The sequence below is a fragment of the Elaeis guineensis genome, chromosome 13 (assembly GCF_000442705.2).
Source record: "Elaeis guineensis isolate ETL-2024a chromosome 13, EG11, whole genome shotgun sequence".
Lineage (NCBI taxonomy): Eukaryota > Viridiplantae > Streptophyta > Magnoliopsida > Arecales > Arecaceae > Elaeis > Elaeis guineensis.
This window is the reverse complement of record NC_026005.2, coordinates 16,452,680-16,472,878: the sequence shown is the minus strand read 5'-3', so window position 1 is coordinate 16,472,878 and position 20,199 is coordinate 16,452,680. Positions and strand designations below refer to the sequence as shown.

The 20,199-nt window shown below is 39.0% G+C and overlaps 1 protein-coding gene across 1 annotated transcript in view; it reads right to left on the bottom strand.

Moving 5' to 3' along the window:
* The window catches only part of LOC105056392 (extra-large guanine nucleotide-binding protein 3), a 28,161-nt gene extending 11,388 nt beyond the window's left edge, over positions 1-16,773 (bottom strand). Inside the window, exons 1-6 of the mRNA XM_010938571.4 lie at positions 15,674-16,773; positions 15,022-15,159; positions 12,612-12,716; positions 12,327-12,512; positions 11,057-11,234; positions 7,793-8,037 (exon numbers count right to left, since the gene is read on the bottom strand). Of these exons, the coding sequence (XP_010936873.1) occupies positions 7,793-8,037; positions 11,057-11,234; positions 12,327-12,512; positions 12,612-12,716; positions 15,022-15,159; positions 15,674-16,624 (1,803 nt within the window). The 5' untranslated portion in view covers positions 16,625-16,773. The remainder of the gene's footprint in view (positions 1-7,792; positions 8,038-11,056; positions 11,235-12,326; positions 12,513-12,611; positions 12,717-15,021; positions 15,160-15,673) is intronic.
* Positions 16,774-20,199: the final 3,426 nt, after the last annotated feature.

Sequence of the window (20,199 nt, the reverse complement as noted above, 5' to 3'; positions counted from 1 at the left end):
CTGAGGTCAACATGGGAATGTCATTCCCAATTAGGAGGATGTCATCTACGTACAATACGAGGAAGACAACTGCGCTCTCACTGACCTTTTTGAACACACATGATTCCTCCTCGTTCTTAATGAAACCAAACGTTTTGATCACATCATTGAAATGAGTATTCCAACTCCAAGATGCTTGCTTAAGTCCATAAATAGATCTTTGCAGCTTGCAGACCTTGTGATCATCATCACTGAATGTGAAACCAAGTGACTGTTCCATATAGATATCTTCCTCAAAATGTCCATTTAAGAACGCTGTTTTCACATCCATCTGCCATATTTCATAATCGAAATAGGCTGCAACAGCAAGCAATATACGGATGGATTTTAGCATGGCTACGGACGAGAAGGTATCCTGATAGTCAATGCCTTCGCGCTGACTATAACCTTTCGCTACGAGCCTAGTCTTGAATGTCTCCACATTCCCATCTGCACCTATCTTTCTCTTAAAGATTCATTTACTCCCAATAGGTACAATACCTTCAGATGGATCTACCAAGGTCCAGACTTGGTTTGAGTGCATCGAGTCAATTTCTGATCTTATTGCCTCTAACCATTTCTCGGAGTCGATATCTGATATCGCCTCGTCATAGGTCTTTGGATCATCACCGTGAACCCTATTTTTCGTGAGAAACATTTCCTCTACATCCTCTTGTATGGTATCTAAATACCTTTCAGGAGGACAGAAAATCCTAGTCGATCTACGAGGTGGAAGAGGTTGTGTTAGGACTGATTCTGATTGATTTGGTTCCTCAGGTTCTTTAGCTCGTTGCTCTTGAGAGACATTCTCCTTGAGCTTAATTATTCTTCCGATGCCACCATCTTGAATAAACTGTTTTTCAAAAAAAATAGTATTTCGACTAACAATCACATTGTGATCTTCCGGAATATAAAAATAGTATCCTAATGACTCTTTAGGATATCCTATAAATCGATCTCTAAAAGATTTGAACTCTAACTTGTCCGCCTGTTGTCTCTTGACATGAGCCGAACAACCCCAAATTCTGAGATGATTCAGACTTGGCTTCTTACCATGCCATATCTCATACGGTATGGTAGGAACGATTTTAGAGGAAACCCTATTCAATACATAAATTGCTGTCATGAGACAATGTCCCCAAAGAAATTCAGGGAGGTCCGTGAAGCTCATCATGGAACGGACCATATCTAATAGGATCCGATTTCTCCGTTCTGAAATCCCGTTGAGTTGAGACGTTCTAGGTGGAGTCCATTGAGAGACTATACCATTATCCTTAAGATAGTCTAGAAACTCCCAACTAAGGTATTCACCTCCTCGATCTGATCAAAGAACCTTAATGGGCTTTCTTATTTGTTTTTTTACCTCATGTCTGAATTCTTTGAACCTTTCAAAAGCTTCAGACTTGTGTTTCATTAGAAACACATACCCGTACCTAAACATATCATCGGTAAAAATAATGAAGTAGACGTAGTTGCCTCTAGCCGACACATCAAATGGACCGCACACATCCGTATGTACTAGGGCAAGTAGGTCTGTGGCCCTTTCCCCATGTCCCACAAAAGGAAGCTTGGTCATTTTGCCTTAAAGGCATGATTCACAAACTGGATACGACTCGAAAGTCAATGGACTCAATAGCTCGGATTTCTCCAATTTGTTAACCCTGTCTTCCGCTATATGACCTATCCTTAGGTGCCACAGATACCTATTATTTAGACTATCTCTAGACCTTTTAATTCCTATGGCATTCACATTTTGCTCAATATTAAATACAGATACATCAACATATAACTGATAGAGACCGTTAATGACAAAACCATTTACAACTTTATTATTTTCATAAAAAATGTTACAATGGTCCTTATGAAAGCTAATCACATAGCCTTCTTGTGCTAAACATGAAACATAAATCAAATTCCTGCTTGCTGCAGGCACATAATAACAGTCTCTTAAAACTAAATCTAATCCTAACGGTAATCGCAGAAGGTAGGTTTCCACGACCACAGCAGCAACTCTTGCTCCATTCCCGACGCATAGGATCATCTCCCCATCCCTCAGCCTCTTGCTCTCTTCAAGACCCTGCACAGAAGTGCACAAATGAGCACTAGAACCAAAGTCAAGCATCCAACTGGATGCAGAAGAAACCGTAAGGTTAGATTCTATAACGAGCATACCTCCAGAAGGACCATCCTTCTTGTTCTTCAGGGTGGCCAGGTACTGAGGACAGTTCCGCTTCCAATAGCCGTCTAATTGGTAGTGAAAATATTTTCCCTTATCAGCAGCCTTCTTCTTCGGTTCTGTATTCTTCTTCTTGCCATCCACCTTCTGCTTCTTCACAGACTTCTTTTTCTTTCCAAAAGACTCTCTTAGAAGAAGTCCGCTCCACAGTAAGAACTGAGCCTTTTGAATCTTTCATAGAAAGCTCAGTCGTAACCAGCATGTTCATTAACTCGACCAAGGTACACTGCATCTTATGCATATGGAAATTCATGATGAACTGACCATATGCATCGGACAAGGACTGAAGGATCACATCAATCTGAAAATCCTTGTCTAAGATGATACCGAGCTTCTCAAGCTCCTCAAGATCCTTGATCATTGTCAAACAATGATCTTGGACTGACTGCCCATCACGCATCTTGGTCTTAAAAAGTCTTTGACAGACTTGATACTTGACCGCGCGACTCTGTTCACCAAACAACTCTTGCAGGTGAGCCAACATTTAGCGGGTAGTCAAAATATTCTCATGCTGGCGCTGCAAGTCATCAGACATTGCACCCAACATGTAGTACCTTGCTTTGTTATCATCATCCGTCCACTTTTTCAGAGACGCTCTCTGTTCAGCAGTCGGACGTGCTGGCATGACAGGTGGGTCCTGGTCCAAGACATGAGTCAATTTTTCGAAACCCAGAACAATTCTGTAGTTCCTCAACCAGTCCTTGAAATTGGGTCCAGTCAATCTGTGGGTGTCTAGTATTTTGGTCAGGGGGTTTGAGGCAGACATGTTTCCTGTAGAGAGTCAAAAGTTTCTAGTTAGATTTTATAATCAAACTTAACCAATTTGTTTAGGAGTTTTATTTTAAAACAAATTAGGCTCCCACTATTTTCTCAGATCCCTACACTCCCTAGGTAGAGATGTGAAAATCTCCATGATCAGTAATTTCTAGTGGGTGGTGCGGTCTCATCGACTGGCTCATCACCTCACCTAACAGTTATTGGTGATGGGTCAACCAATGAGTGGACAACTCTTGTCCAATGATTCTCTAATCATGGTGCACCCAAAATTTGGTTTCTAATTCATGAAGCTCACCGTATCCGAAATATTGCTCCAATCCTTAGTTAAGCCAAACCCACCATTTGCACGAACTAGATTCCTGATTGGGTCCCTCACCGTATCCGAAATATTAAGCCCAACCCATCCTCTAATTCGTAGCATCCAATGCCTAATGGATATGGTTGCGTCTTCCCGGTGCAACTGAGCCACTGTAACCAGCCGAGAACAATCAACCCCGGGAAGGGCCCGCACATCTACAGTGGTGGAAGACCTAGACTTAATATTTTCTTAGGAAGATTTGATTTAAGTCTCATTAAACTTAACTTGACATAGTCATAACAATTATGACTAACCTAGTAGCATGGATTAGCTCGAATTGTTAGCCATCTCTAATCAGAACTGAGTCAACACATATGGCCAGATAAGTGAGACCAATGGGAGGGATATGCCATTAACTCGACAAGAACGCATTCGAGTCGAGTAGCTCCCAATTAAAAATCAGTCGATCGCATCTGTCCAACTTACCTTAGACACCAAATTATCGAACCAGAACTAATTGGGTTAGCCTACAATCCAGGCTCTAACCTCTGAGCCAAATTACGTCTTAACTTGATCGAGTCACATCTAAATGTGATTCGACCTTGACCCAAACTTAATCCTATTAGGCTAGTCAATTATTAGCTTTCATGATCCCACCTAACCAACTCTTGATTTGGTTTGATCAACCGCTAGACCTAATTGAGCTATCCAAGTCCGAACCCAATTTTATGAAAATGTCTTAGATCTGAAATTCTCAATTTTAGACCTAACTTAATTTCATAAGCTTAATTCATTAATTAAGTTTGGGTTCATAAATAAAACATGTAAAATAAATCTTAGGATTTCAGGATCTAGGATTTTGCAGAAAAGTAAGTTTTGATTTCTGATTAAGGATGAACGCGCGGCATCCCTACACGTCATATGAACACCCCATTGAATGAAAAGAGAGGATCTTAAAATCCTACTTCGTTCCTATGACCGGACGGCCATGAGGAACACCTTAATCAGAAATATAAATTTAACTACAAAACTAGTTAGATCTAAATTAACATATCACATATACAATTTAAGATCTAACTAATACATGCTTTGCATACATCTCATGTATCAAAAATCGATCTAATTAACATACTTTCAGATCTGATACATCACATGTAATATCTGAAAAATAAGATTTAAATTGAACTATTCAAAATTAAATCTATTCTAGACAAGTTACTGGAACAATTCTACAACTAGTTTAGGCATGCAACAGATCAATTTTATGAAAAAATTAAAATTTTATTTTTTATTTTCTGATATGATTATAACAATTATAACATCAGAAAAACAGAGAATAAATTAAATTTAATTCATATTTTAATCTCATTAAAACATAAAACTTAAGATTGTTCATAGATTCAACTAATCCTAGTCTAGTCATGCATCTCATGCATGTTAGATCTTCTTAAATTTAATTTTAAATATTTTGATTTCAGATCTTATCACATCTGATGTGACATCTGAAATCTTTTAAATATCAGATAAATAAATATAAAAATTAGATCTAAATTAGATCTGAAGTAGAGCCAAAAATCTGACTCTGATACCAGTTGAAGGAAAAACCGTCTTTTTCTTTTGTAGGATCTTCCAGATTTCATCAAATCTGGGACGGAATAATTTAAAATTTTTATCCTACACTATTTCAGATCTAATGTTTGTTAGATCTAATTTTATTATCTGATATTTAAAATCTAAAATTAAATCTAAAAGTATTAGAAGTATAAACATACCTCAAGGGTAATCTGATTACCCTGTAGATGATCACTGCACAGCCCAAGGTTCTGATGTAGCCACGCAAACGCCTGGCCTCTACCGGTATCCACTCGGGCACGACCTGGAACATCTTCTCCTCGCGAATCTACGCTCCAAAAATCAGATCTTTATCTGATTTGGAAGTACTTCAGAACTCCTTCTGAAGTTGGAGCAGCAGCCTGTTGAAGATGTCCTGCAACCTTCTGTTCCAGGCGTCACCACGCCTTTTCCTTGCACCAGATGAATGTCCAACTCCTTGGACGTGAAGAGGGGAGATAGGAGAGCAGGGAGGACGTGGAGAAGAGGAGAGGATTCTCGTTTTGACTGGGTATTGAGCAGAAACTTACAAACCCTAGGCGCAGACAGAAATTTTATAGACCCTGTATGCTGCGCAGTACCACATCATTCGACCAATCAGAAAATTCCAATTAATTCTAAAAAAATTTTGATTGGTGGAGTGATGTCATCTGATCACATCAGATAAGAACCCCACTCTCTCTCCTATGTTGGCGCCAACTTTGGATAAGCACAAGCAAGGTGGCGTCCAAGAGTCCATGTTAATCAGGACTCTTCATTCTTATCCATTTGGGGTGCCCACTTTAATCCAATTGGGCTCACGCCATAATCTGATTATGGCGCCCAATTCAATGTGATTTTGGCATGTGGACACTCCACAAAAATCCTCCAATGAGCTCTCTTCAGTTTAAGACCCATATGTCAACATTTGACAGATGTCCTAAAATGAAATTGGCAGGTGACAGGAATTAGCAGGTGCTTGTCTTAAATTCATCTCATGAATTAAGACAAGCCTTTTCTGAGCTGGACAAGCTTCATTTAGACTGAAAGAAACCTTCTCAAGGTTCTCTGGATGAGTCAAATCATATTTGACTCAGTAGAGACAAAAAAGATTACACGAGAAGAAAGTTAGGCTCAATCGAATGCTAGCACGATTTTCTTGAACCCAATTGGATCTAATCCAAATCAATTGGGTTAGCCCAATTGATGACATCCAGACCCTAACCCTTGTTAGTGTGATCCAGTTAGGTTCAATTCTGTATGGTAATGAGACATGTCGTGATCTCATTATCGACATCATCAAAACTCCTTTCGATGGATCAGAACTCTTCTGATTCAGACAATTAGAATGATCGATCATCAAGATCATTCTAATTGCTTCCAAAATCCATCAGTGACACCTAGCAGTATATGGTGGCAACCTATCAGAACTGAAGACAAACCTCTCGATGCAGCTACCTGTGTGATTGAGTTCCTCTATCAGGAGTCCCGACTGAATTAGGGTTAAGGTGAACTCGTCAAACCCAACATCAGTCATATGAATCAATCGATCGATCCGAGTCCGATATGAAACCCCAATGGAAAACTCTTTTTCCATTATTTCACTCTGCCATGGCCATGGGCTTAAGGACTCGATCTTTCGATCATCATAGGAATACTCTTCTCTACCGAGGTTGATAGATCCCATCTTGGTGCGACCTAGTTCCTACAATGAATATGCTACAGCCAACATACACCTCAGGGTTCCGAATGGCTAGGAGATCGAGTTATGGTGTAGTCAAACTATAACACACTCAAGGTGAACTGTCGATACACCTCAGGTCAAAGAACTAGACACACAACTGCAGCATCAAGCTAGTCATCGACGAGAAGGTAGACTTCCTTATGACTGCTCGATATGGTCACGCTCAGTATTCTCGTTCTCAACGAATACCTGTACTTTCGCTCCGGTGTCTCCACACCGTAGACTCAAGACACATCTATCCTAAGGAAGCGATTGTACACCAACCTTCCAGATCGATCACCATCCTCGTGATGATCCTATGGTCAGGAGCTGTTTATGAGTTAGTTATGTAAATTCATGCCTTAAATTTTTAACTCTTGAAAATATGAATTGATATTCCTACTAACTCAAAGGATGTATCACAGACACAATGTACACAATGTGATGGAAGAATAACCCATTTTGATTTATAGTCAAAATTACAAATTTATCCTTAGATTTGTACATGAATGTGTTAGCCAATCTGGCATCTTGGGCACACATCTAACACATGCATAGCGACAAAATGGAGCACGACTATAACCAGTTTGGCCAATATTCTTCAATATATTTTTCTGTTTGCTCAATGAATTTGGTGGGGAAAAAAATCCTAAATACAAAGGTCTACGTGCATAAACATGATCTCTAGTAGTTACAAGGCATGAAACTTAGAAAAATAAATGAACTTTTAAAATGAAAAGACTTTCTACATTAAGGGCGATTGCTGGTGCAGGTGCCAGTATTGGCACAGAACAGTGGCGCCAGCTGACACTCCAGCATACACCAGTGCATAAAACCTTGATTCTAACATGTGCAATTTATTTTGTTTGAATTAAAAACATATAAAAAGGAGACCCTGTTGGTATCATTTTTTTATTAGAAACATAATCCTGGTGCTAGCTGAAAGAGAAGTACACATGAAAAATTCATAAAATGATAGCAACATGAAGTTCTGCAACCACAATAAGCAAAGAAAAAGTTAATAGAAATGCAAATGCATATTGGCAATAATTCAAAATTACACATTCAATAGATATGATAGCTAAAGAAAAGTTGATTGAAATTTATTTCTGTAACAAGGAATGCACCAAAAGGCTCAGTTGAAACATACCCGGTCTAAGAAGTAACTTGCAACATCAGGAAGAAAATGTAATTCATTTCTTCTCTTGTATGTCTCTTGAATAGCAGGATCTTTCCAAACCTCCTCCACTACAGGGGCATACTCACGTGTTGCAGCAGGAAAAAAGGCATCCAGATCTCCCATAGCCATAATTTCCAGTAGCCAATCAGAAAAATGTTTCAACCTTTGATTGATCAAGTATATGCATTTGTTACTTTCCTCAACTCTTCTTTCCCCTGATTTCATTTCACATCGAATGGTTTACTTCATTTTATCATGAAAATATTCTGACATAATCTCTTCCAGGTGGCCACTTAAAAATATGTGGATATTTAAGCAAACGTATTTGTCTGCTCATAAAGTACATGAAGATCCACCAAAATGTGCAGTGGAGTTCAAAAACAATGAGAAGTTCTGGAAATAAGTACTTTATTTGATGACATGGAGCAAAGATAGCTCAAATATTTAACTAGTACTATTATCAAACTGCTGGCTGAGATTAAAATAAGTAATTAGAAATAAAAAACAATTAAATGTGCATGCTACAAGTAAATTATGACAGATTACAATGAATGCCTTCAAGAATATGATATTTGAATATCAAAATCATGTAAGTATACAAAGATTAGATTTGTATCCTCTCTTACTAGCCAAGCCTCAAGGTGTGAATTATTTGAGCCTCAACATAGGCCTCTGAAAAAACATGGTGAACAACAAGGACTAGTTCTTTGCATGGACAAGGAAACTAGAGTCGAATTCAAATGCATAACTAAGTGACACAAGGATATGCAGGGACAGAGTAACAAAGTAATAAATAGTAAATGTTTAAGGTAATATAGACGGTGGTTCATCTTTCATATAAAACTGAGAATACGTTTCTCCATTGTTAAACTCTTAACATATGTCATAGTAGTGATTTATCAATTCACGATGTCATGATAAATAAGTTTGTTAATTTTATTTAATCATAAGCTATGAAGCACCGATACACCTATTTTAGGCCTGTACCAGCACCAAGTACGTTTCCGGTGCAGGTATGTTTCCGGTGCGGCAAAATGCATGGCTTTTAGAGCCAGTTGGTTGGTGGATAGTGCATGGTGCTACACTTTACTTCAAAGTCTTGCTTTGAAACTTCTTAACCAACCTTGTTCTTCATCATGCTGTGAACAAAATTGGGGCACTTATTTATTTATTCACTCAACGAGGGATAAGATCAATCCAAAAAGAGTTGAAGATTTAGTATATATACATACAAATCTTCATCTTTTGTCTAGAAAGAGTGAAGATTATCAAAAGGGAGAGACAAAGATGTGGGACATTGGTGGAGATTAATTTGATTCATTTGATGGTGTTAGAGTTCTTAAGATTGCAAGTTTGTCCCTTGATAAACCAAATATGGAGAAGAAACTTTTTGCTGATAATGCAGAGAATGAAACAATTGAATCTATTATCATTTGATTATCAAGACTTACTATTTTAATTTCTTCTACTTATTTAGACTGCTAGTTTATTTCTTTTCGTTAATTGCAAGTGTTTGTTTATTTTTTATGATGATACTTACAAATTTAATTGAGATTTGAGGACTTAATTTATTAATATTCGAATATTATATATATGATTCAATTTTTTTATATATTTTTATTAATATTAAAATATTATATATATTCAAATATTAATAAAAATATAAAATACCTAGCCGTATTTGTATCATGATTTTTTTAATTTTTGCCGTATCGACATATCCGTACCACAAAGTATCCATACTATGTACCGATATCCATGCTTCCTAGATCATAAGTAAAGGTAGGTAAGAGCTTCAAAAGATCAAAATGGTTAGTTACTATACATCTTATGAATGGTATCATTATCAAGATTCTAGTTCCTCATCCAAAATCCAGATCTTGAAGATACAAAGTGTATGACATTTACCAAGATTTTTCAATACCCCCATCCTTGACCAAGCTTCAATAATAATAAAACTAATTTCTTAATTCGCAATGCAAGTTGGGCTCATTGGTATAAGCATTCAATGCCAACTTATACATAAAATATGCAATCGAAGAATATCTAAATCATTTAATATGCATCCAGCTAATTGATATGTGCTCAACATGCATTCTTCAAGCTGGAAACAAGAGCCCATGTGGCATTGGATATCAATATATATGTTGACTGTAGATAATATGTTGTTAAGCGATGAAAAGAGAATAAGTTCAATCCAACTTACATCATGGAGGAAAGCAAGAATACAGGTCATAAATGAAGTCTGAAGAATGAAAATTTGGTGGGGAAAAAAGAGGGAGCTCCCATTAACAATTCTTGTCCAATAGATGCTTTAGTTGGGTCACTTTCACTTGCTTGCACCTTTTGTATAGAAGCATAGAGAAATGCGGCCGATGTGCATAGATTTAGCAATGAATGAAGTCAAAAACTAGAGTGTTGTGTCTCAAACAGTAAGAGATTCTTGCAAGAAATACTGAAGATGGGTAGTCATTCCAGTACTGTTCTATAGACAGGAACTCCAAGAAAGAGTTTGGGCAGATTAATTTAACATCAGAATGGTGTGGAAGTTAAAATGGCTGTGTGGTGCATTTGAGATCGAAGTTATAGAGAATTGACTTGAAAAGGTGTTGGAATGTGCACCAATAATCTTAAAGGACCTTGGAAAAAGTCTTTGATTTATATTGAGGGGCATCAAAGAGGAAGAAGAGAAAGCATAACAAATATAGATGGAAAATGATAAAGAAATTGAGAAGGGCTGAGTCGACAAAGGAGGTTGCTCTTGATAAGAATAAAAGTTTGTTCAGTATCCCAGCCACAGATAGGTGGAACATGGCATATTAGTTAAGGCGTTTATAATAAGATTTAAGCTTGTGCAATATTCATGCAGTGGAGAGGCAAGCAAGGCAGTATTGCAAGTACAGAAGTAACATATTAATTGGGAAAACTTTAAAAAGATCAAGTGACATGATTATGAAGAATACACTATAGTGTCATTATATAATGTATCCTAAATGTCTAGATTTGTGCAGAAAATTCAGAACAAAGATAAAAAGTAATGATATGAATGGAATAATTCATAAAACATCAACCCCATAGTTAAAGATGACATTGTCAAGCAACAGAGACCATACATTAATTGAAAGCAAAAATGGAAAGTCTAACAGGATAAAAGAGCAATTTCGTGAAATGGACTATAAATAAACAAAGAATTTCATAGCTAATGTGTGCATGAGGGTGAAATGCAGCTCAAACCTTGGATAGACTTCTCGGCATGCAGAGCTAGAGATTTTTGCTTCTCTAAATACTCATCCTCAAATCGCTCTCGACCCTCAAGTAACGTACTGAGATATTTGTACAGGTTGCTTTGAATCATGAGCTTCATGTCTTGCATTTCCTCTGGAGTGAACTTGTTTCCATATAGGAATTTTGCCTATATAATAAGATAAAAAGTTATAACTTTGAGACACCAAGAATGATAAAACCAAGATTCCTTAGGAAGATGACCAAACATACATAACAGTAAATGAACTTGTGTCAAGATTTAGAGAATAGAATATTAAACTCGGCACATCTATTACAAATAAAATGCATCTTATTGTGCAATTTATATTCTTCTGCATACAAATGAAAATGTTCGACTAGAGCTTACGACAGAACATTAAGAGTGGAGCTGAAACATGAAGGCAACCATAATTCTGGACTAACATAACTAGTAATTTTTAGTTATTATATATGTACATAGCCAGTAATTTTTAGTTATTATATATGTAGATAATACAGCAGTAAGTGGAAAGGGTCCATCCAAGCTTAATATACATAAAGAGTTGAAGAAAAGTTATCCTTTGACAGTTGGACAGACAAGCACACCATGATATAGTCCATTCCTGCCAAAAGCCTCCATGATCAATGCCATACTTCTAATTGCCACAATATTCATGACAGGCCTGTTCGGATGTCAGAAGATATTAAGATTCTTAACAGCTGATAAGAACTTCCACAAGGGCCTTGTTATTTAAAGTAACAATGCAAATGAGATCCTTGGAAGAGACCAAGAAGGTGGAGTATCTTTAAATTTTAGGGATAAGATAAATCACCTCAAAGAAGTAACTACTTATCCCTGAGAATTAGGATTAGTTGCCACCACTAACTGCCTCCCATCTATTTCTGCCACTTGGAGCCGATGGTTTTTTTCTAGAGAGAGACCTTGCCTTCCAACATCCAAACAGGCCTGACAAGTTGACAACTAACAAGAAACATGCAAACAAATTCTTCAGTCTTTAACTGACAAAATATTCCAATATCACTTTCTCATGCACACAATAATAGCATATTTATGACAAATGATGGGAATCTTTAATTTATGACAAATATATCATTCTTCAGTCTTCAACTTACACAAGATTCCAACATATTTATGACAAATGATGGGAATCTTGTCCACTAATGGAGTAATGAGGAAATTTCATGATATCTGTGACTAGAGACAAACATAGATGATCAAATAAGGATACTGCAGGCATACTTGTTTAAAGATAGTGCTGGTTCCTGATCCTTCTAGCCCAAGTAACAAAAGTTTCTGGACTCTCTTTTGCTCCAGATACTCTGGCACAGACCTGCTTGAAAATGTAGATGCATCTTCTTTTGATCCAGGAGAATTTCCAGGAGGGGTAGGCAACGAGAACAATGAACATATCAGACGAGTTGAAGCCTGACTAGCAAATATCACAAATCAACTGTTCAACAAACTAATCCATGACAACATGTAAATGCATCAACCACCAATCTTATTACCAACAGATGAGAGTACCTTTTCCCAAATTTTTCCTCTTATGTTATTCTGTCCCTCTTCCTCATATGAACCATCATCATATACCCAGAAATGAGTATCTCGTGGACATTGCACATTGGCCAACTGTATCAAAAGCCAGTTAAAACTGTCATAAATCTTATTTTGAGAAATATCTAACTCAAGGGGTACGGTTTTATTGAGGTAGTCGTAAGAGTAAAAGAATGCATGAAAACTAAAGATGCCTAAGCCACTTGAAAAAGAAAGGAACTTGTTTGCCAGGTGGCCCAGGTCCACTAAATAAATGAACACAGCATAACATGTCACATGGAGAATGTAGAAATTGAGTGCCTCATGCAATGGACAAGCATGATGTGCAAGCATGCAAGCAAGATGCACACAGGGAAGCATGAATTGCTGCAATCACTAGCCTAATTAAAGCACTAACAATTGTTATATATGAATTATACCAGGGAACTTGCATGTCTATTAATGCAATTATAAATGAAGAAGTTCTCGACAAAATTGCCATGCAACAAGGTTTTAACAGTGCCAGAATGCCATGTTACCACCGGTACCATCCGTTTCCAGCAAGGCCCAGGTCTCCAAAATACAGAAAAAATGGGTGTCCCAGCTAGGTCAGGACAATAATGGCTGGCAGAGGTACTGAGATTTTAAACTTTGCTGCATGGATTATGAAGTTAAAACATACTCATGTTGCATTTTTCTATCATTGCATGCTGATGAGACTTTTCAAGAACATTGTTACAACATAAAGGCCCACATTCTTGGAACCTCTCAAAAATCAAAACCTAGGTCTTCAATCCACTTCTGGATTCAAGACCCTATTTTCCTATCAAGCCTACGAATTTCATGTGTCCTCTGAGTTTTCTACTCGATACCTTTTGATGCATATATCTAATATATGTAACTAAAATGAAGGCTCGGATTGTGCTAAGCTCTCCATGCACCGCATGGATGCCCATATTAATAATGTTATTAATACATTTCTTTATTTTGAATAATGAGTAGCGCTCTTATTTAATACAATTCTTTTTTTGGATAATAAGTAGGATTATTATTTAAAAATGTTATCTATTTTGGATAGTCTATTATATATATATGTGTGTGTGTGTGTGTGTGTGTGTGATAAATAAATTTTGATAAAGGACTCTCTTATAACACATTATTTAGTGTTATAATAGTAGGTTTTTATATCATAACAACCATTATTTCATTTGCATCATTTTTTTTAACTAAATATTTTTTTACAAAGATCATTTTTTGCATTAATTTTCCTCTAAAAGAAATTGTATAGTTTGAGAAATAATATTTTTATCAAGTGAAAGGTGATTAAGGAAGTACCATCTATTCTATTGTAATAGTCATCATAGTAGTAATTTTAAATATCAAATTAATAAAATAATATAATTTCTAGCAAATAATGGTTGTTATTTACTCTTATAGCTGATGCAAGATGAAAATAGGCCTATAATGATCGGTTATTACTAGAAATCTATCATAAATGAGGATTATATTATCTGCATCCTTCATGATAAATAAGTGACAGATAATAGAGTATCTTACCGTTATCACTGCTAAGTATCAATTATATAAGTACCAATTATACTTATATAATCGATATTTGTTAATGTTATTTACTTAAAAAGATAAGTAGTATATTTATCTAAACTGATATCACCATGTCAGTTTAGAAATTTGATGGGACCTTCGACTTGGCCATCATCAAAGTTTCTTGCTTAACGTGCCACAGAAATTTGGCTATTGAAGCCATCAATTTATTACAATTTATTATATTTCTACATTTGCATTTCAAGAACTGCTGAAAAAAGGGAAAAAAAAGGTACCCCACACAGTGCGAGGATTATACACTAGTTATATTCTATTTTGCAAACAAACTGGCCCTCAACCACCCTGAGATCATTCCTTTCATTGATATAGCACCCAACTTACATTTCAGATCGCTGTACAATTTTCTTGAATCAAGCTGACAAATTAAGTTTGTAACATCAATCACAAATACAGACATCAAATTAAGCAGCAAATTTAAATTACAAAAACTTTAGCTTTTGAATGGTGTGGATGCTGATATCTAAAACCGGTTGCATCAGCCATGTTTCTCATACTAATAGTTCTTATTTATTATCCCACCTTCTCGTTGACTTGCAAACATGCTAGACTATAGTGGAACACCTAAATTAAGCAAAAGGCTGGAATATGTAATGCTTCTCTTGTGAGTGAAAGAAGTTGCTCCAGCCCATAAAAGTAATGTTATATTGCATCTTACAGATATTGATTTAACTTGAAAGACAGAGTGGGAAAAGCAATTACACCCACATATGCCCAAACATTTATTTAGAGAACTAAATAACCATTTTAAGTTAAATGAAGATAAAAGGTAAAGCATTACCTTCAAAACCCTGAGTTCTAACTTGGTGATCTCACGCCCATTTATAAAAACCTGTGTGCTACCATCGCTTGCATCTGGCCTTAGCTTCCCACCCACATTCAGCTTGGAACTTATAATCCTATCAGGTCTCTCACCTTCCTAAAATCCAACCAACAGAAAGAATCAAACAACCAAGTTCCTTGTCCACTACAATGCAGCAAGACCAATAATGAAAACATAGTTGCCGGGGCAAGCAATGTTAATCAGTGAGTAGAAAATAGAACCACAAAGAAGTGACAGAGTACATCACACTAATAACTAAGCTCCCATAATATATGGAGAACTGAAAACAGATTATCAGCCACCCCACAATCTTATTCTTCGCTTATTACATAGTAAATATAGTTTGGTATAAACACAAAAAATAAGTGTAATGCACAACTCATTCTGAGTAATTAAAGAAAGATAGAAAAGAATCAGCAACCATGATTCTTGTCCGTTTCAAATAAACTGAACTCTGTGCAATTAGAAACACTAATACAAAAAAACAAGAATATATGTGCTTCTCTCATTGCATTATCCATGTGATTTCTCATACTGCACTAAATTTCAAACATTGAAGTAAATCATTATAAGCATGCACAAAGGTTTAGATACATGAAAGAGTTTTCACCTTTCCCCACAGCCCAGAATCTTTGTCATACCAGTACCTCCCGGGCCTCAACTTCTGAGGCGGCATCGAACACCCCAAAATCTCATCGAGCTCTTCCTGCCTCAATGGCTGTCCATTGACGATCAGTTGCTCAGGTCTGAGCTGGTTTGCAGGGCACTCCCTTTCTGCCTTCATGATCTGCCGGACCTCCAACGGACTGCACAACTTGGACAGCATCCTTGAACACTTACCAAGGCTCGACCTCTTCGACTCATCGATCGGACGGCCGATACAGCTCACACACTTCCTCCCTTCCGGCATAGACCCCATAGCCTTCAGCACACAGTTGCTGCAGTATCTCGCGTCGCAGACCAGACAGGCCTCCCTCTCCTTCAAGATGTTACCTTTCCCGCACCTGCCGCAGACCCCCCTCCTCCTCTCCCTCGACGGCGCCGCCGGTGGCGGCGCAGCCACTGGAGAGCCGCAGGAGAGGTCCTCCTCCTTCTCGGACTCCTCCGCGGTATTAAACGTCACCGTCCCGGGGCGGGGCCTCCGGGGAGAGCCGGGGAGAGAGTTGGGATCGCGCGCCGAGGAAGCTCTAGGGCTGGACCGGGACGTATCTCCTCCGTCGGACTCCGCCGACCCTCGCTGGGACTGGACGACGGACGACGATCGCGCGCTCTCCATCGGGCTACCCCGTGGCTCCCCAGTCCGGAGGCGGTTGAACCTGGGGCCCCTGGGGAGCGCCGGGAAGTCGCCCGCGGAGGCGCCGGAAGAGGCGCTCCTGAGGTCCAAAGGCTCGATCTTGGGAACCTCGTAAGAGACGGCGGGGCCGTCGTACTCGACGGCGATCGAGTAGTCAAGGTGCTCCTCGTCGGGCAGCGGAGCTCCGGGGGGCAGCATCTTCCGCAGCGCCTCCTCCCACGAGCTCCGCTCCTTCCTCTCCGCCGTCTCCGCGGCCGCCGCCGCCATTGCCGTCCTCCCCACGAGAAGAAGGCCTAGAGACCCGCCGACCGGGCGGTGGAGGTAGGGTTTCGAGAGATAGGGTTACGGGTAGGGTTTCTGGTCGCCATTAAAGGGGCTTAGAGGAGGTCTCTCGATGTCGGGTGTGAGTATGGAAAGCCGTTGGAGTTGCAGAGGAAACGGACGGATTTGACGGAGAAAGATCGCAGTCCGTTATTGTTAACGGCAGATCGACGGTAGTCGACGGTTGACTCTCGAACTCCCAAGCGCTTTGCCCAACTATAAATCCTGTCAAATTGACTAAAATACCCCCACCTCATGAAAAAATTTGCTTTCGTCATCACAAGAAAATGGTAGTAATAATCAGCAATCCTACGGGTTTGCCGTAAATACGACAACGGAAACATCGAAGCTAGACGCATTGCGTTCACGAGGTGGAGGCGAGACGAAGCCTTCAACGATGATTACGTCCTTTGCTTTAGTTTCAACATGCCGCCAGAACAGGTGACGTACTTAACTACAATATTTAGCAAATAAATATTTAAAATGTCATCCAATAAAACATCGACACGTTGATGAAAGTCTCTTTACTATCGTAAGCCGATGGTACACGTAAGGGAAGATGGAGGACCGAACGCCAAGTGGAGGGCCCACCTGCACACCTGCTTTCTTTATTGGGGCTGTCGGCTCTGATCATCCGTTGGTTTGAAAATGGACGGTAGATGATGGAGGGAGAAATGATATACAGTACAGTGGGGCGTTCGGCGGTGGACCAAATGGCGGATCCTGTGGTCCTGACGTCAGGACAACGAGATCAGGGAGCAGGACAAGATCAGAACCGTCCGATTGTCTTTGAACGGACGTCAGAAGCGGACGTCAGCTACAGGACAAAACGGAGAAAATGGATGACGGAGCTACGGTCGTGAGAACAGGTGACTCTTAAAGTCGTGTGATAACGGCTGATACAACGTTTCTTAAGGTTTCCATTTTGGTTTGACTTTGGAGCTCCGCCAAGTCAGTTGTTTTTTTTTTTGTTGGTGAACCTCCATGTCAGTTGTTGATGATGTGGTAGTGTTTGTGTTCCAAAATTCAGTTGACCCTCCAACTAAGTCAATTGACTGTCTTCATTTGTGTAGTGGATTAAGACCCGTTTGGCATTGATTTTGGAGGTCCAATAATATTTCTCCGGGATCACAAATGCTTTTGGATAAGTTTAAGATGTTTGGTAAAAATTTCAAAATAATTTTTTTTTGCTCCTATCGAAACTGAAAAGAATAAAAATATTTTAATTTGAAATTTTTGAGAAAACTTCGATGCCAATATGATGTTTCCAGAGGCCTGAATTCAAGTCCCGATAAAAGATAAAAGAATATTTTTTATAAATCAATATAAAATATCTTTTACGGTCATAATCGTTTAAGTTGGCTTTTTTACACAGTAATTACGCAATTAAAGTTTTGAGTTCATCTATTATATTATTAAGATTGAAATATAAAATAATTTATTTTAATAATATTTTGATATCATGTAATAGTATATTGTATTGTATCTACTACATTATATTATTTTGTTTTAACCATTGTTAAAGAGTCCTCTATGGATAAGATTTCTGAATCTAACTATCATCTGCCACAGCCTAAGATTGAGTAGGAAACAAATTATTATTGATAGACATATTTTGTCTCATGTTATGCTCATGATCTTTATAGTGTTAGGTTAAAATCCAAATCAAAATATGTTAACAATACAAAAAAAATTGTTGATAAGCATCAAAAGAAAATTATAAAGATAAAAAATTATCGAAAAGAAAGTTTTTGGTGGAAATACTTCTCTCTATATCATAAGAAGAGAAAAGAAAAAGGTTTTATTGCATCTCTCGTACACTTTAATGAGTGTCTGGACCAATTCAAGAGGTGGGTCTTATTCTTCGGTCAGATTCTCCTATGGCTGTGTCAGGTGAAGTGGGCTAGGGCAGCGGATCTTTCGATAGTGGGTGCGAGCTTGGGTATTTGAGTGGAGCCCAAAGGCAGGCCTTTAATGCGGGGATGACCAAGCATCCGTGAGAGTTCATTGTAGCTCGTGTCAGAGGACATCATCGGCCAAGCTCCTCACTCGACGACCCTCATAGTGGGTATGAAGCCGACGGCTAGTGGAGGGCGATCTCAACCTTCATCACCTAGCAAAAAGAATCCAGCGACATTCAAGAAGGGGATGGCCTTTCCTATCGATCCCCGATCTGAGGAGAAGGATGGGAGCAGTGAGCCGAGCCTGGGCATCAGGCAATCTAGCCGTAGGGTGAAGAGAGGAAAGGGTGTGATGGAACTGGAGGGTTGGCTTTGGGCCATGGGATGGTGGTGAGCCATTTGAAGAAAGCCCTTCAATCCATGGCAGTTTGGCGGAGCCTAATAAAGGGGCTGTGGGCAGCTAGGCACTTCAAGATGTTAGGGACCATCTTGGGATTGGACAGAGATCTAAGAGGAGCTTATTGTTGGGCGAGTCATCAACCGAGGGTGCTAAGGACCCCTTTCCTACCCATCATTGATTTCTAATGAAGGTGCTCTTCTGGAATGTGTGGAGGGCAAGCAAGTCATCATCCCACTCAATCTTTAGAAGACTCTTGCAGCAGCATATCCAAAGATTTGCATTCGATTGGAGACATATCTTTGTGGTTTGAGCTTGGCCTGGGTTTGGCTTTGCTACCTGGTGGGGTGGGATTTCTATGCAGTGGAGTCTCAAAGGCTCTCTGGGGGCATTATTGTTGTTTGGAAAAGTAGTATAGCCGGATGTTTTTCATTATTGTACCGAGCAAGTCACTATTGTTGTCTCTGAAATAAATGGGCTTACTTGGCTTTTGTCGGGGGTTTATGCTAGCACTGACTTTAGGGAGAGAAAACTGCTATAGCAAGAGATCCTCTGTTTGCTCGACTAAAATATACCTACCACTGTAGTTGGTGATTTTAATTGTATTGGTGACCCCCAGGACAAGCATGGTGGTTAGCTTTACATGAAAGATGTGGAACCTAAAAAACTTAGAGAATTCTTGTAGTTTGTAGGCTGGCAGACTTGGGTTTTGTTTGCTCAAGATTTATCTAGTGTAACAATCGCCAAAGACGAGCTAAGGTACGGAACCGTATTGACAGGGTCTTTGCGATAGCCAGTTGGATTCAGGATCAACCCAGACATCTGGGCTGCCATCTGTTGAGGATTGCCTCTGACCATGGTCCAACCTTCTTCACTACAGACACTGTCATCTCGTATTGGAGTCCTTTCTAGTTTGAGAAGTTTTGGCTTTCCTACCCCTAATCTTGAGATATTGTAGGGGAGGTCTGAAGATTGTCGGTGCATGGTGATGCTAGATATCGAGTGACATGAAGGCTTGAACTGATGAGGAGATGGCTATGGTAGTGGAATAAGATCGAGGTGGGCAACATCTTTAGAAGGCTTAAGGATGTAGAGACAGCCATTTCGGAGCTCCAGGAGTGGGAGGACAAGGAGGATAGACTTGCTGATGCTGACCTTGCTGATCTGCGAGATAAGCTTACTGAGCATCGCTCTCTTTTACATCAACAAGAGATCTTCTAGAG